A 20,129-nucleotide genomic window follows, 5' to 3' on the forward strand; every position below is an offset into this window, starting at 1 on the left:
CAGTTGTAGAAAAGAGGTTTCTAGCTTGAATCCTTCGTTTTCTTAATAAACAACAACAAAAATGAATGTACTTAAAAATTTATAAGGTTCATATTTATTACGTAACTTTAGGTGACAAAAGAAAAATATGAGGCCATTGAAAATGGGGATCCCTTTGGATAAAGGCTTATATATGCAAAACCCAAAATATCATCCGGGACTCGGTCAATGCGAATGACAATTTAGCGGTTTCTCTGTCTTACCGTTGTTCTCCAACCAATACCGACCTCCTATCCCAACGTCCCCTACACCCCTGGGACAAAAACACACACACAATCAATTTCCAAAGAAAACAAAGATCAAAAAGAAAACAAAGATGCAGTAAAAATGAAAGCCAAACAATTTGTTTTCTTCCAAGTTTCCAAGTTTTCCTGTACTCTAACACAATAGACCTTTTTCGTCCCTCACCACTAACCTCTCAAATCCCCTCTCAAAGGGGTTTCTCTTTCCAGCAATGATCTACAAATCCCACATTTTGTTTCCTCTGGTTTTGTTATCCTTGTTCTCATCAAACACCGTTCGTGTTCGAAGCGAAGGCTCCGGCTCAGAGTCCTATATACTTTCCTGCGGCTCGTCTTCCGACGGGGAAACGGATTCTGATGGCCGAAAATGGACAACGGATTCCAAATACCTCGTCGCCTCCAACAATACGAAGACTGCGAAAGCCGAGTACCAAGACCCTGCCCTGCCGTCCAAAGTCCCATTCACGACAGCACGAATCATGAACTCTGCAACATCATACAAGTTCTCTGTTCCACCAAGCAAACGCCTGTTGGTCAGGTTCCAATTCTACCCGTCCACGTACGACTCCGCCGATTCCTTGAACGGGGTTTTCGAAGTCACCGCCAACGGCCTCACCCTGCTTAAAAACTTCAGTCCTTTCATCACAGCGTTGGCCCTCACGCAGTACTACATCATAAGAGAGTACTCAATTGTCCCCGCCGAGTCCGGCACTCTCAATATCACGTTCACGCCGTCCCCGAATCGCGAAAATACGTTCGCTTTCGTGAACTCAGTGGAGGTGATCCCAATGGAGGAAATCTTCAAGCCGACCGACTTGATCGGCTTCCGAGGCCAAACTATCGACGTCCAAAACTCCTCCCTCCAGACAATGTACAGGCTAAGCGTCGGAGGGGAGTACATTCCCGCAAACAAGGATTCGGGACTCGCACGAACATGGTGGGACGACTCGCCATACCTACTAAATTCAGCTTACGGGGCCTCGTATTTCGACGGGGCATTTCTCGGGGTTTCGATCAAAGCTCCCGAAAATGTCACCATCGGACACACGAAGGACGTCCCCGAATATATTGCTCCTCTAACGGTGTACAAAACTGCAAGATCGATGGGGCCGAACCCTCACTTCAACGAGAAATACAACCTCACTTGGGTTTTTCAGGTGGACGCAAATTTCACCTACGTCGTTCGGTTCCATTTCTGCGACTTTCAAAACACACTGGTGAACCAGAGAACTTTCGATATATATCTCAACAATAAAACGGCGGAGGAGTCGGCGGATGTGATCCAGTGGGCCGGGGCAATCGGAATCCCGGTTTACAAGGATTATGCCACTCATGTGAACGACAGAGACGGTGATGATCTTCTTTGGGTGGGTTTGCATCCGAATGTGAAGACGCATCCGCAGTACTATGATGCCATACTCAATGGACTGGAGGTTTTTAAGGTTAATGACAAGCACGGGAACTTGGCGGGTTCAAATCCTGTGCCCTCAAAAATGCTTCTTAAGGCAGACGCTGCAGCCAGGGGTATACTGGCAAACACTGCCTAGGGTTTTGAAGTGATTTTCTGGAATGGATACCTTGTAATTAATACTCCAATAAGTTTGATTCACTCGTTTTAATTTTAAATTTGTTTAAATTTGACAATTTTGATTCTTTTTTGTAACTTTAATTTGAGATGGTCGACTATGGTCTGAATAAATTTGACTCAGGGTTAATTTCACCTAAATATAAGCTAACAATTAGTGTAAATATCCTTGTCGCGTTTGAAAAGTCTTGAGACATATAAGCTCTTTACTAACACTAATATTGTAACTTTGAGATGATCACAAAATTTGAGCGTCTGTAATTGTTTTTTCCTTTAACTTGTGTATTAGCTTCTGAAAAAAGCATTATTTAATTTTTCACATGCAATCTAGCTATAATAAGGTAGACTAATGGTAACATAATCTTGGACGTGTTTGAGAAATTTTTTAAGAGAAAATGTTTTTGAAACCAATTCTTAGTAAAAATACAAGTTAATCTTAGAAAAACACTTGTGATTATTTAGAGCAAGTACAATATTCATTGATAGGCAAAGGAATACGTAACATAATTGAGCACAGGGTGCAATAAATGGGTCTTGATAAAAACTTTATTGGGGATTTCAAACCGGACGAAAGGAAAAAGAGCGTTCAGCACCAACAAATTACAAAGTTGTACTATCTTCAAAGAGAAGATCCAAAATTACATTAGAGTTCCTCAAACCAAATTAGTTGATTGTCTAAGGCCAAATTCAGTCTTGCCAATAGATGTGCCACCTTGTTCTTCTCTCTTCGACTAAACGTGATCTTCGAGTGGGGAATTGAATGCATAACATGGTGAGCATCATTCACTACGTGCCCAAAGGGAGAGGTATCATCTGCGGCATCCCGTTGCAGTGCAACAAGTACCAACTGCGCGTTGTGATTTTGAAATGAAAAGCCAGACAGAGAAGACTCTTTACAAGGGCCATGCATCCTTTAAGTTATTTTTGTCCACTCGATTTTTTGGTATATGGAAACCTGCTACGTTGGCCATTTACAAGGAAACTTACAGTATCGAGTGTGGTGGTGGACCTAGTGGAAATGGCACTTTGGTTACAGAAAAGTGTTAATTCGTTAAACACATTAGTCACGGTTCCGTATGGAAGTCCTACAGAATTCATAATAGTTATTGGTTCCGGTGGTGGTAGTGTTAGTGATGGTGGCCGTGGCGTTCGGTTCTCTCTTAAAAACAGACTATAAAAGTTGCTCGACTACTACGAGATATATAGTTGTACTCACGTTGAAGGCATTTATCAAAATGGTTAACGTGAGAAAATATTTAAGAAAGGATTAAGAAACAGCTCTTTTTTTTTTAACAGGTAGGTATTTCAATGGGACTTTTCTCGACTATCTATTTATAGGCGTAAGGCACGACGAGTTAAATGTGAACAACATAACAAAAGAAAGAAAAATAAATTTTTCTCCTTATTTGATGATGTGTTTTGTGCATAAATATTGTATACATGTTCATGTAGTCATCATAGTAAGCTGACTCACCTCCTTTATGGAACAGCACATTTGTAGAAAAATGATTTCTACACACAATTTTTCTTCTCATGCACACTGATATTTATTCTAGTATCTAAATCGAATAAAGCATGAGCCACTTAGTACTATGGTCTGATGGTATTACTCTATACTTGAAAGTGAGCCGAATTATTCATTCCCTTTAGTATAAAAATATCAATGTACTAAAAAAAATCGAATAAAGCACGAGTACCAATGAACATAAATAAGTATGAATGTGCAAAAGGAAAAAAATGATGTGCAGTAATTATTTGCCCATTTATATCCCAACAATCTAAATGCATCACCACCCAAACCTAACCTAAAGAAACGCCAAGGCAGTCAATACCAAAGAGCATTTACCGTTTCTCTCTCTTGCCCCGTTACTCTCTAACCAGTAACAACCCCTCCTATCCTAACGTTCCCGTTAGACCCTGGCCAAAAAACCTCCCTCACAAAAAAAGGAACAAAAAATACAGAAGAAATGAAAGCAAAACACAGTTTGATTTTGTAATTCTTGCCTCCTCTTGAAAATCCCAGGTAAATTTTCAATCTTTACCTTTCAATGAAACAAAAAAAAGCAGATCTAGTTCCAGTCAAACTATTGTCATTGAATTGAGCCCTAGAGAAGTCCATTTTGTACAGGAAAACATTTTCCTTATTGTTCTTGTTCTCCTGTACTATTTTTTCCTGTGTTCTACATCGATCATCTTCCTCCCTCACCTTTCAGTTCCTGAATCTCCCATCAAAAGGGTTTCTCTTTCCAGCTATGATCTCCAAAACCCACATTTTACTTTCTCTGATCATATTATCCTTCTCCTTAAACGCCATTCATGTTCTCAGCAAAGACACTGGCTCTGAATCTTACATCATTGCTTGCGGCTCTTCGAGCGGTGGCACCGACTCCGACGGCCGCAGATGGGTACCAGATTCCCGGTTTCTGTCATCCTCGGAGAATTCAAAGACCGCGACGGCGCAATACCAAGATCCTTCTCTGCCTTCCCAAACCCCGTACATGTCTGCAAGAATTTTCAACTCTGCAGCATCCTACAAGTTCTTTGTTTCCCCACGACAGCGCCTACTGGTCAGGCTCCATTTTTATCCGTCTTCCTATGACGGCCTCGAGGCTTCGAACTCGTATTTCGACGTGATCGCAAACGGGTTTTCACTCCTCCGCAATTTCAGCGCCGCCATTACAACCCAAGCTCTCACGCAGGCCTACATCATGAGAGAATTCTCACTCGTTCCCGCCCAATCCGGCAATCTCAACATAACATTCGTACCCTCGTCGCAACATGATAAGTCCTATGCTTTTGTCAATGGCATTGAGGTAATTTCGATGCCGGCCGAGATGTTTCAGCCAGCGAACATGATCGGGTTTCAGGACCAAACCATCGATGTACAAAACTCTTCCCTTCAGACAATGTTTAGGCTCAATGTCGGTGGACAGTTTATTCCGACAAGAAATGATTCGGGGCTGACAAGAACATGGTACGACGATTCGCCGTACTTGTTCGGTGCAGCATTTGGAGTCACATGTCAGGCTGAGAAAAATGTTAGCATAAAATATCCTAGTAATTTGCCGGAGTACATTGCTCCTCCCAACGTCTACGGCACTGCGCGATCGATGGGACCGAATTCGAAAATCAATCAGAATTACAATCTCACATGGGTTTTCACCGTTGATGCAAATTTCACATATGTTGTTAGGTTACATTTCTGTGAGCTTCAACTCACCAGGATCAATCAGAGGGTGTTTGATATTTTTCTCAACAACCAAACAGCGCAGCAGACTGCGGACGTTATTGCTTGGTCAGGGTCCATAGGAGTGCCGGTTTACAAGGATTATGCAACTTTTGTTAATGACAGAGATGGTGACGAAGAAATATGGGTGGCATTGCATCCATCTGTGTCCGAGAAACCAGAGTACTATGATTCGATTCTTAATGGTTTGGAGATCTTTAAGCTCAATGATACGCGTGGGAATTTAGCCGGTCCCAATCCTGTGCCATCTAAGATGCTTCAAGACGCTGAGGCTGCTGCAGCAAGTACTTTTTCTCCCCCAGCAGGGTCCAAGAGCAAGGGTGAAGTAATTGGAATAGCTGGCGGGGCTGCTGGCGGCGCGGCTGTGGTTGCGGCATTGTGCATTGCTGTGTACATAAAGAAGAAGAGAAAGAGTGGAATGGATCCCGGGATGGGCAATTGGTTGCCTCTTTATGGTAACTCTAACACATCAACTATTTCGGGCAAGAGTAATACAGGTAGCAGCCATCTTTCGAGCCTGGCTGCAGGTCTTTGCAGGCATTTCTCATTGCCTGAGATCAAACACGGCACCAAGAATTTCGACGAATCTCAAGTTATTGGGGTTGGAGGATTTGGGAAGGTTTACAAGGGCATTATTGATGGAGGCACCAAAGTGGCTATTAAAAGATCAAATCCATCTTCAGAGCAAGGTGTTCACGAGTTCCAAACGGAAATCGAGATGCTTTCAAAGCTCAGGCACAGGCATTTAGTCTCTTTGATTGGTTTTTGCGAAGAGGACGGCGAGATGATTCTGGTTTATGATTACATGGCTAATGGGACTCTAAGGGAGCATTTGTGCAAGAGCAAAAATCCTTCCTTGTCATGGAAGCAAAGGTTGGAAATTTGCATTGGAGCTGCTAGGGGACTGCATTATCTTCACACTGGTGCAAGATACACCATCATCCACAGAGATGTGAAAACCACAAACATATTGTTGGATGAGAATTGGGTAGCTAAAGTCTCTGACTTTGGGCTATCAAAAACAGGTCCTAATCTTCACCAAACCCATGTGAGTACAATGGTGAAGGGCAGCTTTGGGTACTTGGACCCCGAATATTTTCGGAGGCAACAATTGACGGAAAAATCTGATGTTTACTCTTTTGGGGTAGTCTTGTTTGAGGTCTTGTGTGCAAGGCCGGCCCTCAATGCTTCATTGCCTAAGGAGCAAGTTAGTCTTGCAGATTGGGCAATACATTGTCTAAAAAAGGGAATTCTCTTCGAAATTATTGATCCACATCTCAAGTCAGGGCCGCCTATTAATCCTGAGTGCTTGAAAAAGTTTGCAGAGACAGCTGAGAAATGCTTAGCTGATCATGGACTTGAACGCCCTTCAATGGGGGACGTGCTTTGGAACCTTGAGTTTGCTCTTCAACTGCATGAAAACCCTGATGGAGAAGCAGTTGCTGCTCAAGATAAAGCAAATGATGCTTATGCTATGCACAATGCCACACTGACAATTGAGGAAGAGACCGTTTCAAGTGAGGCTACGATCGATGACTTAAACACAAGTGCAGTTTTTTCACAAATAGTGAATCCAAGAGGAAGATGAGACAGACTATGCATATCGTTTACCACTTTTTTCCTATGTTTTATTTTGTCTAGGAATTTTGTTTTGTAGGCTGTGTTCTAATATTATATATTATGCCTCTTCAATTCAGTTTTTCACCTTGATAGATATGAGAATAGAGGATTGAAACTATCACAGAAATTGTTTTGGAGGTTCGATGCATGCCTTGTAAATTATATTCCAGCACACTTTGCCAATTAGGTTGAAGCCTTCGTTAGATCTTGTTTTGGTTTCTGTATCTGAAGGAAATGAATGGGGGAAATAAATTGTTCCAATCTTCAAAATCAAATAATATTTGCAGCTGTTCACCAAAAAATAAAAAGAATTTTTTTGCATTTGGTACTAAATTCATGGCTATATAGATACGGAGTTCATTAATTCAAAAACTACAGTACCAAAATACCTAAGGAACAATAAGCAATTTGTGAGGCCATTTTTTTTTCTAAAAAATAACACATAACTTACGCAGGAGTTGAAAATTTAATATAAAAAAATATTATTACATCAACATATAAATCATATCGGAAATAAAATATTAGCTATAGTAGCTAGGGTTTGGAAACTAAAAGCTGAGCTACATGCAAGATGCAACTGTTTATTATATCATCTCTTGAAAGTGTTTGGGGCTCAGCAAAACTGGGCAGACTTAAAAGAAATGGGGAACTTGAAGGTGGTAGCGTAAGTGAAGCTGATGACATCATGGGGCCTCAATGGCTCTCCTCCATTCACCAAGCAATCGTCGTCCGCGATCCTTGTGAAGACAGATGGGGGTATAACTTCTGCGGCGGCAAACTGACCACAGTGGACATGGATTTGTGAAGGAGCACAATCAGTACAGGTGTTCACAATCTCTACTGCGTACTTTGGGATCCCAGTTGCTGAAATTTGGCCCTGTGAGATGCTTATGTCTCTGTCTCCGCAGCTCGCTACAAAATTTATTCAAACCTTATTAATTAAGCAGCATGTTACAATTAAACAAAATTTTGAAATTCTGATTTATTTGTGAAGACAACAAACTTATGAAAAACTATATCAATTGTCATGGACTACCGAAGATGAGAAATTTATAGTACAGAGAAATGTGAGATGACATTTTTTAAGTGTCAATAACAATACAAAATTTTTTATTTGATATTTACCTTGTTGCAAAAGCTTTCTGTGGGTTGAGTTTGCATGTTGTGATTCCAAAGTTGTTGCTGCAGATAAGTAAAAAGTCATGAATCACTCACTTATACATTTATATCTTGATGTGAGGATACACACACACACACACACAGGTGTATATACATAATTGAGCAGAGATGAGAGTTGCAGTACCAGAATGTGCTCCATGTAGAATGCAGAATCTAAACATGAGCATCATGAAAAAGTAGGCGAAGCATAAATGGGAAGAGGCCATGTTTTCTTTAGTCAAAAAAGGGAGAACCTGAAAACAAAGTTGGATTCTCAAGAGTCACGAAGTGGCTTTTTCCAAAAGTGCTTGATACAATCCAATCAACAATAAAAAAATATTATATATATATATAGATGCACAACAAAGAAGTACAAGAATTGAACAAAGTACTAAAACAAGGGAATTTCTAAATTGGTGCATGTCAATTTATAAATTCTGACTTTTACTTAAATTCCAAGTTTATTTTCCTCATTCAAGTCTCTTAAATTCTAAGTTTATTTCCCTCATTCAAGTCTCTAGACATGAGAAAAGAAAAAACTCTTGGCATATAATGGTTTAGGGTTTTTTTTCTTTTTCTTATGGTTTTAGTTTTTTTAGGATATCTGATGTTTTAAACAATAGAAAATCGAAGTGCATACATGAGAAGCGACTAATTAGTGCAAGAAAGAATTAAAGGGCATGAAAACTAAGTACAGGAATCGAATTGATCGAGAGTTCGGACAAAAAAAATATATAGAGTAACAAAAAGAAAGAAACTACAAGAACAACAATAAAGACACCTACAAAATTCATATGGATTTTAAACAAAGATTTTAAGGGATTTTAAAAGTGATAGATTTTATAGGATTTAAGAGGATTAAAGACACCTACAATGGATTGTGGTGGAAGGATTTGAAATCCTAGGGGGGGTGAGGTTAGTCTTGGTTATATGTACTTTTGCTCTCAAATCCCACAAAATCCACAACTTATTGAAATCCTCCAAAATCTTAATTTTTTGAATACACTTAGATTTTGATGGATTTTAAAATCCTTTAAAATCTTTTAATTGACTACACGTAGATTTGAATGGATTCTAAAATCCTTTAAAAAATTTTAATTAACTACACTAGGATTTTAAAGTCTTTTAAAATCATCTCAAATCCGAGTTTGACTACACCCCCCTTAGTGTTTGAGAAACTTTAATTAAAAAAAAAGCTACTTAACAAAAGTGCTAACACTTCAAAAATTATAAACTTACAAGAAATCTGGAAGTAAAATGGGTAGAAAAGATAAACTACATAAAGAAATTTACCGGAGAACGAACGGTAGGAGGAGAGGATAGCAAAACAATTTGGGTCATATTCTGTTAAACCTTGGTTTATATATAGGGTTTTTTCCCAGGAATTATGAAACATTACTTGGCACATAATTCACTGCCTTCAAACCATTTCTGGTTTGGTCTTCTGTGATTAATTCTTGGGATTGAATCCGGCTGTCCGCTATCTTCCTGATCTGAATCTTGATTCTTGCTCCAACTCTGAGATTTTCTTCCTTACTTGGACTCCAAGACACGCGGATACTTTCCTATGTAATTTTTCAGCGGTTTCATTCCATTACTGTTTTCTTTGTTCGTTAAGACAGATGGGTCAAACTTGAATTGTAGTAAAAAACGTGGAAATTACTGTAAAGGGAAACTTGAATTATTATTTTTTAAATGATGAGTGAGTTGATTTGAAATAAGTAAAATTTGACTCATCCACAATAATATAATTTTAAACTCGTGATTTATAATATTGTCGGATGAGAAATGCTAAGGAGACTTTCTAAAAAATGAGAGTCTTTATCACCTTATTTTTTATACGATATTTTATAATGTTGGGACGATAATTAATGTTAAATTGTGAGGGAACAGAAAGTCTCACTTTGAAAGAGTCTTCTTAGCATTTCTCTTGGGAATTTAGGCCTAATATGAAAAATAATTATTAGGGTCGCTCATTTTCAGTCTCTCCTTAGCATCTAGTCGTTTATGTAGTACCATCAAAAGATTCAATCATTAATTAATCGTGTGTGTGTGTGTGTGTGTATATGTATATTGATTTACATGCATGGGTATGCTTGTTTATCATCTCATCAGTGTGGTACACGACTACACTCCACCAATAACTAATTAGAATCACTCATTGGAATCATGTGTGCTGATTGACAACAGAATGACCAAAAGAAATTGACCAATTAGCTAAATGATCAAACGATGGTCCTCCTTTATTAATTGATTGGAGAAGATTGTAAATTCGATTCACGTATATGCATGGGCAGTACATTATAAATAAATAATTCGATAACTGGGTGTGACTAATCCAACTGTGACGACGTAACTTTGTTGTGTAAACCCCAATTTAAAATGGTATTGCTATTGATGTTGTCCAGTAAATTACAAGGGCCCCGATAGAACAATTCAAGCTTTTGAGTCAGAGATATGAAATATACAAAGCGAACCCTCAAAATTCATGCTACAAAGTAATCACAGAGGCCATAGAAAGGAGGCCTCTTAATTTATCCCAGTATATATACTGCAACCGGATTTCAGTGGGAGATTGCAGGGTCAAATGAATCCTATATACGATTCAAATGCTCTACCTTTTCTGTACTAGAAGATCCCTCTGGAGATCCTCTCCATCTTATGTAACAGGTTCTCCATTGGCAAATCTCACTACAATGCTCACACTCTACTTCTGTTTACCGGAAAAGGCCGCGAGGTCACCATCTGAACTTCTAGCTTTGATGGGTCTAGAGATAACTTTTCCTTAACAAATGCATCCACATCGAACCCACTCTCGCTTTCCATGTCATTGCTATTAGAGGAAGGGCTGATAGGCTCTTCATCGATGTTACTTTCATTTGCTCCAACTATTGTTCGCAAAGCGTCCTGTCGCATTTCTTTTGAACTCTGGTCCAACCTCAAGATATTCTTTATACGTTCAAGGGCCGGATCTATGATGTCTAAGAATCCCATAACCCATGAAGCATCGTCTACAACTTCAGTACGCTGTTGCAAGAAGCCAAAAAGAGTGTTCAATGTTGAGGGCCTGAAGCCTTCCAAGACTTGCATCCCAAACAAATAGCCTTTTCACGTGTAAGATGCAGTAACCTAGCTAATTAGTGAGTACTAACCTGCTGGAAATAGAGGTCGCGAATTTCCTCTGCCCGTACAGCGTTTCCTTGATTTTCCTCTAATGATGCCCATGTCATCCATGTGACATAACTCTGAGAATTTATATTAAGGGAGGACCTAAATAATCTCCTGGCCGCTGATAGGTTACCAACTCTCTGTTCTAGAACTCCCCAAGCCTGCCACACAAACAGATGGTCATTGCCTAAAGCCTTCATAATCACACATGCGGATAACGTTGCAATGACATTGATTGATCTATGTTTCATCTTTAAGAATATTGCTTCTTATGTGTCGTTGCTAATCCTTTTGCTAACAATCATGATAGAAAGGACGCGAAGGAAGTTTCATTAACAACTTAGCTGAACATTCTATATAGTATATATAAGATACCAGATACCTAATTACGGTCATTACCTGTAGGCAACGAGCAGCAGTTTCACTAGTTGAATTAATAGACAATGCTTTTTGATACAATTTCCTTGCTGTCTCTATGTTTCCTTCTTTCCATTCCATCCACCCCCAAGCCTAAACATCCGAAGATTTTGCAATCAATGAATTAGTTTTGTGTTAAATTCAATGATGCATGTATACACAAACAAGCCCTGTGATCCTAAAGATACTTGTATCAGGTTTTATCAGCAAGTAGTCAATGCATAAAAGAGGGAAATCACTTTTCTTTTGTACAAAGAAATTATGATGTTGTATGAAACAAAGATAAAAAGGAATGTCATGGTAAGCAACAAGAAGATGCAAGTCACTTTATGCAGGCAACAAAACGCCCAATAAATTAGCGGTATACAAGTCACAGATTCCACTTGTATCATTCACAGACATAATTTATCAGGCCGGTCATATCAAACAAAAAAAATTGCATCAGGTTTATGATTTACAATCAAACTCAGATCTCTGTACTGATAAGAGAGTCATACCGTCCACACTGGTTGATGCCTTGGATCCAACTCAGATGCTCTCCTGAACAACTGCCGAGCAAGATTCGCGGTTGAGTTTTTATATTCCAATAAAGCAAGGGACTGAAGGAGAACTGGATCCCTTGGATTGAGTGCATGGCCAATCTTTAAAAGCTTTCTTGCCTTGTCAACATTACCTATATTAATTTCAAACATTCCCCAAACGTGCCACGCAAACCTATTCTTGGGGCTTGCCTGTATCGATTTCTACAGATAGAGGTGGAAAACATTAAAATCAACACTGGAAACACAGAACATAAAACGAAAAAACTAACACAGTCAATTTAGTAACTAAATCATTCTAAATTTCTGAGAAAAAAATACTTCTGCAAAGTCCTAATCTACGATGAAAAGGAACTGATCGACATGCATGACCTTTTTGACAATTTACTAATAAAAAATCACCTCGAAGAGTTGCCTGGCAGCACGATTGTTTTCTTGTTGCATTTCCAACTGAGCCCATGCCTGTATCGTAAGAATTGGACAAATTACTACAAGAAAAACATTTCAACAGACCAGAAAAGAAATGAAAAGTTACTTTGTCATCGAGAAGCCTGTGTGCAAGAAAATGATGACTTACAAGCCAACTGGCACAGCTTTTAGGATTGCACCTAGTGGCCTGGCTGAACAAATACCGAGCCTGCTCATAGCGATTTGCTTTAGCTTCCAGCAATGCAAGTGTCTGATATACGTACTCATTCCCGCCACAAAATTTTAGACCTTTAGCAAGCAGATGCCTTGCCTTTTTTATATTTCCCTGCTTTAGCTCTAGAACTCCCCACCCATGCCAGGCAGCAATGTGTTTCTTATCAGCAACCGTGGCGGCATCAAATAATTCTCTAGCCCTTCTTATGTTTCCCATCTTAGTTTCCAAAACAGCCCAGCACTGTAAAAAACCACCTCAATTAATAAAATCAATCAATCAATCCTAACAAGATCTATTCCCACATATAGTTCCCAACAAGATTCTTTCGGACGCTTACAAGAAACAACGGAGTGCCTGATTTGTTCATATCCATAAAGAATCAACAACTAAATCATTCACTAATTTAGGCAGCAACTCCATCTTTCTTAGTGAATGTAAGCGGCTCATCTTAACAAAACCCGAAAACTAACATGCATCAATAGCCATTGGTCATAATCAATGAAGTTCCAGACATCTATGTTTCCATTTTTCCTAGATGAATAACAAATTGCAGAGAGTTCACTTTGGAAAAACAAAGAAAACCCACCTGCCAAATGTATGGATTTTCTCCTTGAGTAGCTTGGCACCCTTTCTCATACACAGCTCGAGCTTCCGCGGTCTTCGATTGTTTGCTCAACGCCTTCCCCAATGCCACATAAGCTCTCCCATCTTCCGGCCAATAATATATACACTTTCGCAAACCAAAAAACAAATCAAACAGAGCATTACCAATCAAGCACTCCAAAAATATTCAAACTCGCATTTTCACAAACACTTTCCCAAACTCCATATCCATACATACCTTCTCAAGTATCTGCTCCGCTTCCGCATACCGGAAGTTCCTGGTCAAGATCTTAGCTCTGTACAACGCCAAGTCCAAGTTCACCGCCAACGGCTTCTCCTTCACGCCCGACTCCGCAGCCTCCGGCTCGAATATCGGCATCTTCTTCGCCAGCTCGGCAAGCCCTGCGTCGAGGACAGTAGTTGCCGCACCGCCACCATCTCCCTCGCCGGAGACCTCCATCGCCGGCCGGCGAACCACGAGCTCACGTTTCGCGGACTCTGTCTCCGGCGGGACATCATTACTCTGGCTCTCGGTCGAAACGGTGGCGTTTGCGGGGAGCGGGTCGAGGACAGGGGTGGAGGAGTCCCGGGAAGAGCAGCGGGGAGGCGGAGGGGCGGGGAGGGAATAGGGGGAGGAGTGGAGGGGCAAAGTGGGGATCCGGAAGGTGAATTTGGAGAGGGGGTTAGGGTTTTGGGAGGCGGAGAAGAGAGAGAAGTTGGGGGGGTTGGAGGAGGAGGGAGAAGAGAGAAGGTGCATTTCTGTGACTCTGTCTGTGTGTGTTTTAACGGATTAAACTGTATTGTATGATCCACGTTGAAACCGCGAATGTGAGGCCGGTAGAGGAAGAATGCTGTCTGTATAATTACTATTATATCCTTATAGCCGTGGACGTGCGCACTTTTGGACCCTACAAATTTCTCTTGTATTAAAAAAAACAACAAAAACCAAAGTAAAAAAGGTATTTCTTCTCATTTTATTTGGTATTGAAATGATAGGCATGCATGTGCTTAGCACATGAGAGTTTAATAGATTTTCACTGGAGTAATAAAAATAAAAAATTTAGAATGACAAATCGGCTCATAGCATAAATCAACTGAACAAATAACAAATGATTTATTAACTGCAAAATTTGGATTTCGAATAATCATGCTAGACAAACTTTGAAGTTTTAGGTGATAAACTGGTATAAAATTCAACTTGCACATTATTTAATTTTAGTTAATCTAAAAAGTTGGATTTCGAATAAAAATTCAGTGGCAGTTTAAGCACATTTCTTACTTGGAATATGAACGATATTTTTTTTTTTTTTTTTTGTGGCTGGGGAGATTTGAATGAGATTAACGATTCTTGCATTACAAGCTAGTGTTTTTTCAGCAAATGAGCGTTGCGATTTTCAGTAAAGTTTGTGTGAAGTTACTAGATTATATCATTTTGTTATAGTTTCTTGGGATTTCGTATTCCAAAGGATATTTTAGTCAATTGGAATTTCCAGAAGAGCAATCTCAAAACTAACGGTCACCGGGTACCAGTTTCCTCCAAGTGAGACGACATGTACTTGAGTTGAGTAGACTGGTCTACATTTCGCCACGTTTCCACTCTTTTTCCTGGGTTCTGATGAGGACAGATTTGTTATTCTACGTGGAACCCCCTCATTGGTCAGTTTTTTAAAGATCAGATAGCGCATCCGACAAAAACAATCCAAAATCTAAACATGCGAGCATGTGTTTTTAGGTAGAACTCTTTGCAGTTCCTTTTCTACATGGCCACATATCAGGAAAGCTCATTGTAATCCGATACAACAACAACAACAACAACAAAGCCTTTTCCCACTAAGTGGGGTCGGCTTTATGAATCCTAGAACGCCATTGCGCTCGGTTTTGTGTCATGTCCTCCGTTAGATCCAAGTACTCTAAGTCTTTTCTTAGAGTCTCTTCCAAAGTTGTCCTAGGTCTTCCTCTACCCCTTCGGCCCTGAACCTCTGTCCCGTAGTCACATCTTCGAACCGGAGCGTCAGTCGGCCTTCTTTGCACATGTTCAAAATCACCGGAGCCGATTTTCTCTCATCTTTCCTACAATTTCGGCTACTCCTACTTTACCTCGGATATCCTCATTCCCAATCTTATCCTTTCTCGTGTGCCCACACATCCCACGAAGCATCCTCATCTCCGCTACACCCATTTTGTGTACGTGTTGATGCTTCACCACCCAACATTCTGTGCCATACAACATCGCTAGCCTTATTGCCGTCCTATAAAATTTTCCCTTGAGCTTCAGTGGCCTACGACGGTCACACAACACGCCGGATGCACTCTTTCCATCCAGCTCGTATTCTATGGTTGAGATCTCCATCTAATTCTCCGTTCTCTTGCAAGATAGATCCTAGGTAACGAAAACGATCGCTTTTTGTGATCTTCGCTAGATTGCTCCGGTCATTAGTGTGGATAAGTATATAAATGGATAGAGATAGGAAAGCAAACACAAGATGTACGTGGTTCACCCAGATTGGCTACGTCCACGGAATATAAGAGTTCTCATTAATTGTGAAGGGTTTACACAAGTACATAGGTTCAAGCTCTCATTTAGTGAGTACAAGTGAATGATTTAGTACAAATGACATTAGGAAATATTGTGGGAGAATGATCTCGTAATCACGAAACTTCTAAGTATCGGAGTGTGGTGTCGTCTTGACTTGCCTTATCTGTCTCATAGGTAGATGTGGCATCTTCTCTGGAAGTACTCTTCCTCCATCCAGGGGTGGTATCTTTAACTGGTGGAGATGCACAAGGTAATGTATCAATTTCACTTGAAGCTTACTTGTAGTTTCAGGCTTGGTCAAGCGCGATACAAACCATGTAGTAGGAGTCCCCCAAGTCGCCGAGCTAGGGGGTCTGCTGAAAGAGGTGACAGACAAGGTAAGCAATCAGAGCTCCGACTGATTGTTCACCTTCTCCCCATCTTGCAGCAGCATGAAGGATAAAGAGAAGAAAAATGAGAAGAGATGATATGAGATACTTTTGCTTTTGAAGAAGTAACTTTCCACAGGCTTATTCTTGAACTGAGCTGGAGGGTTTTCTGGTTTCCTCCAGAGTATAAGGCCGACTGAAGAATTTGAGGGTCAAAACAAGTCCATCAAATCTAGAGTACGTTCCACCCTGCTGATATGGGATACTTTTGCTTTTGACAGAGTAATGAATGTATCGGCACGTGTGCTGTTACGCTTGTCTCCACATGCTTCCTTGTATCCTTCGCACTTGCCCTATCTGTTCCTCAAGCAGATGCGGAATCTTCCCTGGAAACATAAGATGTTGAAGATGAGTACTCGAGAGCAATGCCAGGTAAGTAATCAGGTAAGGGGTTCCAGGCAGTCAGTTCCTGGCTGGAAGCTTGATTCCAAGTGCTGACTGATTGTTCTCTTTCTCCTTGTCTTGCAGGTAAAAACAAGGCCAAAAGAAAAGACAGGGAAAAAGCATGATATGGGATACTCTTGCTTTTAACCCTGATGATATGAGATATTCTTGCTCTAGTATAGCTTGTTTGCAGAGGTATTATCGGGGGGAAAGAAAGCTGAATATTTCGAAAGGCTTCGTTGGGAGTGCCCTCTCAGATATGATGAAGGGTTGAGCATTTTTGCAGGTCTGCCTGTCCGTTGGGGATGGAGGTCGACATATATAGGAGTCTCCCTAACAACAAGTAGTAATGCTATTCCTTTACCCTGCTTGGTCATAGCACGGTAGTGGGAGCTGCCAGTTTCACATGTTTTAACTCTGTCAGAGCACTTTGAAAAAGTGGTCTGTGGTATCTGGCTCTCGAGATTCGGAGAACGATGCCTCTTCGATTTTTGAGAAAGCAATCATGCTGGGGGTATGACTCTCGAGATTCGGAGAGCAGTGTCTCTTCGATTTTTGAGGAAGTAATCATGTTGGGAGTCTGGCTCTCGAGATTCGGAGGGTGGTGCCTCTTCGATTTTGGAGCAAGCAATCTTGTTGGGAGTGTTGTCTCGAATGTGAGTAAAGGTTGGGCATGTTTGCTAGTCTACCTTGCCACGAAGCACAAAGGTTGACACACAGGGACTTTCCAATTATCCAGCAATGGTACTGTTCCTTTACCCTCTCTTCGATTTTGAGAAAGTAGTCATGTTGGGAGTCTGGCTCTCGAGATTCGGAGGACGGTGCCTCTTCGATTTTGGAGCAAGCAATCTTATTGGGAGTGTTTTCTCGAATGTGAGTAAAGGTTGGGCATGTTTGCTAGTCTACCTTGCCACGAAGCACAGAGGTTGACACACAGGGACTTTCCAATTATCCAGCAGTGGTACTGTTCCTTTACAGTTGTGGGTAATAATATGGTAGCTAGACCTTCAAAATTTATGTGTCTAAACTTTTGTTAGTGCTGTTTCTTTGCTATTCTTTTACCTTTCTTGGTCAGAGCGATGTAGTGGGAGCTGCAAGCTTCACGTGCTCAACTTTGGCAGAGAACTTTGGCAAAGTTATTTGTGGTACCCATGAGCTATTGTTGCGTGTGGGAAGTGGGTGATTGAACAGTAAGATTCATGTGCTTTCTACTTCACCAGAAGTCTTCGACAGAATGCCCATAATTTCTGCAAAGCTGAGTGTGCGTGTGACAGGTGTTGACAAGGCTAGAAAAGTAGGTGCCTCTTCGATTTCTGAGATCGGCCCTCGTGGTCTCTGAGCAGCCCAGCTTTTGAGAAAGCGAGCGCCTCTTCGATTGATTCGGAGAACGATGCCTCATCGATTTTTGAGAAAGCAATCATGCTGGGGGTCTGGCTCTCAAGATTCGGGGAGCAGTGTCTCTTCGATTTGTGAGAAAGTAATCATGTTGGGAGTCTGGCTCTCGAGATTCGGAGGGCGGTGCCTCTTCGATTTTGGAGCAAGCAATCTTGTTGGGAGTGTTTTCTCGAATGTGAGTAAAGGTTGGGCATGTTTGCTAGTCTACCTTGCCACGAAGCACAGAGGTTGACACACAGGGACTTTCCAATTATCCAGCAATGGTACTGTTCCTTTACCCTCTCTTCGATTTTTAAGAAAGTAGTCATGTTGGGAGTCTGGCTCTCGAGATTCGGAGGACGGTGCCTCTTCGATTTTGGAGCAAGCAATCTTATTGGGAGTGTTTTCTCGAATGTGAGTAAAGGTTGGGCATGTTTGCTAGTCTACCTTGCCACGAAGCACAGAGGTTGACACACAGGGACTTTCCAATTATCCAGCAGTGGTACTGTTCCTTTACCCTTGTGGGTAATAATATGGTAGCTAGACCTTCAAAATTTATGGGTCTAAACTTTGTTAGTGCTGTTTCTTTGCTATTCTTTTACCCTTCTTGGTCAGAGCGATGTAGTGGGAGCTGCAAGCTTCACGTGCTCAACTTTGGCAGAGAACTTTGGCAAAGTTATCTGTGGTACCCATGAGCTATTGTTGCGTGTGGGAAGTGGGTGATTGAACAGTAAGATTCATGTGTTTTCTACTTCCCCAGAAGTCTTTGACAGAATGCCCATAATTTCCGCAAAACTGAGTGTGCGTGTGACAGGTGCTGACAAGGCTGGAAAAGGCTGGAAAAGTAGGTGCCTCTTCGATTTCTGATATCGGCCCTCGTGGTCTCTGGGGAGCCCAGCTTTTGAGAAAGCGAGCGCCTCTTCGATTTTTGAGATCGGCCTTCGTGGTCTTTGAGCAGCCCAACTTTTGAGAAAGCAAACGCCTCTTCGATTTCTGAGATCAACCCTCGTGATCTCTAAGCAGCCCAGCTTTTGAGAAAGCAAACGCCTCTTCGATTTCTGAGCAGGCGCCTCTTCGATTTCTGAGCAGGCGCCTCTTCGATTTCTGAAGCTTCGTCGAGTGCAGATTTTTATAGGGGCTGGCATTAAGTTCCAAAGCACACTTGAATCTCCACCAGTAGAAGCTTCATTCTTGCACTTCTAAGATCTTGATTTGTCCGACCTCTTCTCTCTTCAACACCTTTGAAAATGTCTGGCCCCTCCGACCGTCGTTTTGACTTGAACCTTGTTGAAGAGGCATCCCCGCCTTCTCCAGACAACATATGGCGCCCATCCTTCGTCTCCCATACTGGTCCTCTTACCGTTGGGGATTCCGTGATGAAGAATGATATGACCGCTGCGGTGGTGGCCAGGAACCTTCTCACTCCCAAAGATAACAGACTACTTTCCAAACGGTCTGATGAGTTAGCTGTTAAGGATTCGCTGGCTCTCAGTGTTCAGTGTGCAGGTTCTGTGTCTAATATGGCCCAACGCCTATTTGCTCGAACCCGCCAAGTTGAATCATTGGCGGCTGAAGTGATGAGTCTCAAACAGGAGATTAGAGGGCTCAAGCATGAGAATAAACAGTTGCACCGGCTCGCACATGACTATGCTACAAACATGAAGAGGAAGCTTGACCAGATGAAGGAAACTGATGGTCAGGTTTTACTTGATCATCAGAGATTTGTGGGTTTGTTCCAAAGGCATTTATTGCCTTCGTCTTCTGGGGCTGTACCGCGTAATGAAGCTCCAAATGATCAACCTCTGATGCCTCCTCCTTCTAGGGTTCTGTCCAGTACTGAGGCTCCAAATGATCCCCCTCCGGTGCCTTCTCTTTCTGGGGCTCTACCGACTGCTGAGACTTCTCCTAAGCAACCTTTGTGAAGGCTCCCTCTTGTGTGCTTATTTTGACTCATGTATATGTACATATTTGTAGCTTCTCGGGGATATCAATAAATAAGCTTTCCTTCATTTCAACGTATTGTGTTAAATACACCAAAGCCTTCTTCGCTAAGTTCTTTGAATTTTCTTTTGTTAAAGCTTGTATGTTGAAGCTTTCTGAGTGGAGCATGTAGGTTGGGGTAGTGTTCTCTTAATTTCCCGAATGA

General features: G+C 41.3%; 5 protein-coding genes across 44 annotated transcripts in view; 3 read left to right on the forward strand and 2 right to left on the reverse strand.

Moving 5' to 3' along the window:
- LOC126595859 (uncharacterized) overlaps positions 1-20,129 on the forward strand; it is a 98,528-nt gene that overhangs the window by 30,813 nt on the left and 47,586 nt on the right. For 7 of the 39 annotated variants that reach the window (XR_007613711.1, XR_007613717.1, XR_007613721.1 and 4 more), the window contains exon 1: positions 15,596-15,827. The exons of 8 other annotated variants lie outside the window; for them this stretch is intronic. The gene's annotated coding sequence lies outside the window, so the exon portion shown is untranslated. Of the gene's footprint in view, positions 1-15,556; positions 16,048-16,257; positions 18,450-20,129 lie in introns of those variants that run through there. 24 more of the 39 variants (XR_007613719.1, XR_007613720.1, XR_007613710.1 and 21 more) reach the window with 12 other exon arrangements.
- LOC126595847 (receptor-like protein kinase ANXUR1) lies at positions 292-2,001 on the forward strand. The gene has a single exon (XM_050262210.1). The coding sequence runs from the start codon at positions 494-496 to the stop codon at positions 1,826-1,828; it is 1,335 nt and encodes a 444-aa protein (XP_050118167.1). The 5' UTR covers positions 292-493; the 3' UTR covers positions 1,829-2,001.
- On the forward strand, positions 3,696-7,011 carry LOC126595836 (receptor-like protein kinase ANXUR1). Its single transcript, XM_050262142.1, has one exon. It carries the CDS (start codon positions 4,119-4,121, stop codon positions 6,699-6,701), a length of 2,583 nt encoding a protein of 860 aa, XP_050118099.1. The 5' UTR covers positions 3,696-4,118; the 3' UTR covers positions 6,702-7,011.
- On the reverse strand, positions 7,277-8,161 carry LOC126595866 (TPD1 protein homolog 1B-like). 2 transcript variants are annotated; one of them, XM_050262253.1, is made up of 3 exons: positions 8,037-8,161; positions 7,859-7,915; positions 7,277-7,645 (listed from the first exon to the last, which is right to left on the reverse strand). In XM_050262253.1, the coding sequence occupies exons 1-3, from the start codon at positions 8,116-8,118 to the stop codon at positions 7,347-7,349; spliced, it is 438 nt and encodes a 145-aa protein (XP_050118210.1). In that variant the 5' UTR covers positions 8,119-8,161; the 3' UTR covers positions 7,277-7,346. The 2 variants fall into 2 exon arrangements, with proteins under 2 accessions (XP_050118210.1, XP_050118211.1); XM_050262254.1 differs by lacking the exon at positions 7,859-7,915 and having other exon boundaries at positions 8,037-8,150.
- On the reverse strand, positions 10,268-14,066 carry LOC126595839 (protein high chlorophyll fluorescent 107). The gene is made up of 8 exons (XM_050262148.1): positions 13,500-14,066; positions 13,245-13,388; positions 12,593-12,898; positions 12,418-12,477; positions 11,974-12,219; positions 11,459-11,569; positions 11,044-11,220; positions 10,268-10,918 (listed from the first exon to the last, which is right to left on the reverse strand). Exons 1-8 carry the CDS (start codon positions 14,016-14,018, stop codon positions 10,592-10,594), a joined length of 1,890 nt encoding a protein of 629 aa, XP_050118105.1. The 5' UTR covers positions 14,019-14,066; the 3' UTR covers positions 10,268-10,591.

The sequence above is a fragment of the Malus sylvestris genome, chromosome 13 (assembly GCF_916048215.2).
Source record: "Malus sylvestris chromosome 13, drMalSylv7.2, whole genome shotgun sequence".
NCBI classification, from domain to species: domain Eukaryota; kingdom Viridiplantae; phylum Streptophyta; class Magnoliopsida; order Rosales; family Rosaceae; genus Malus; species Malus sylvestris.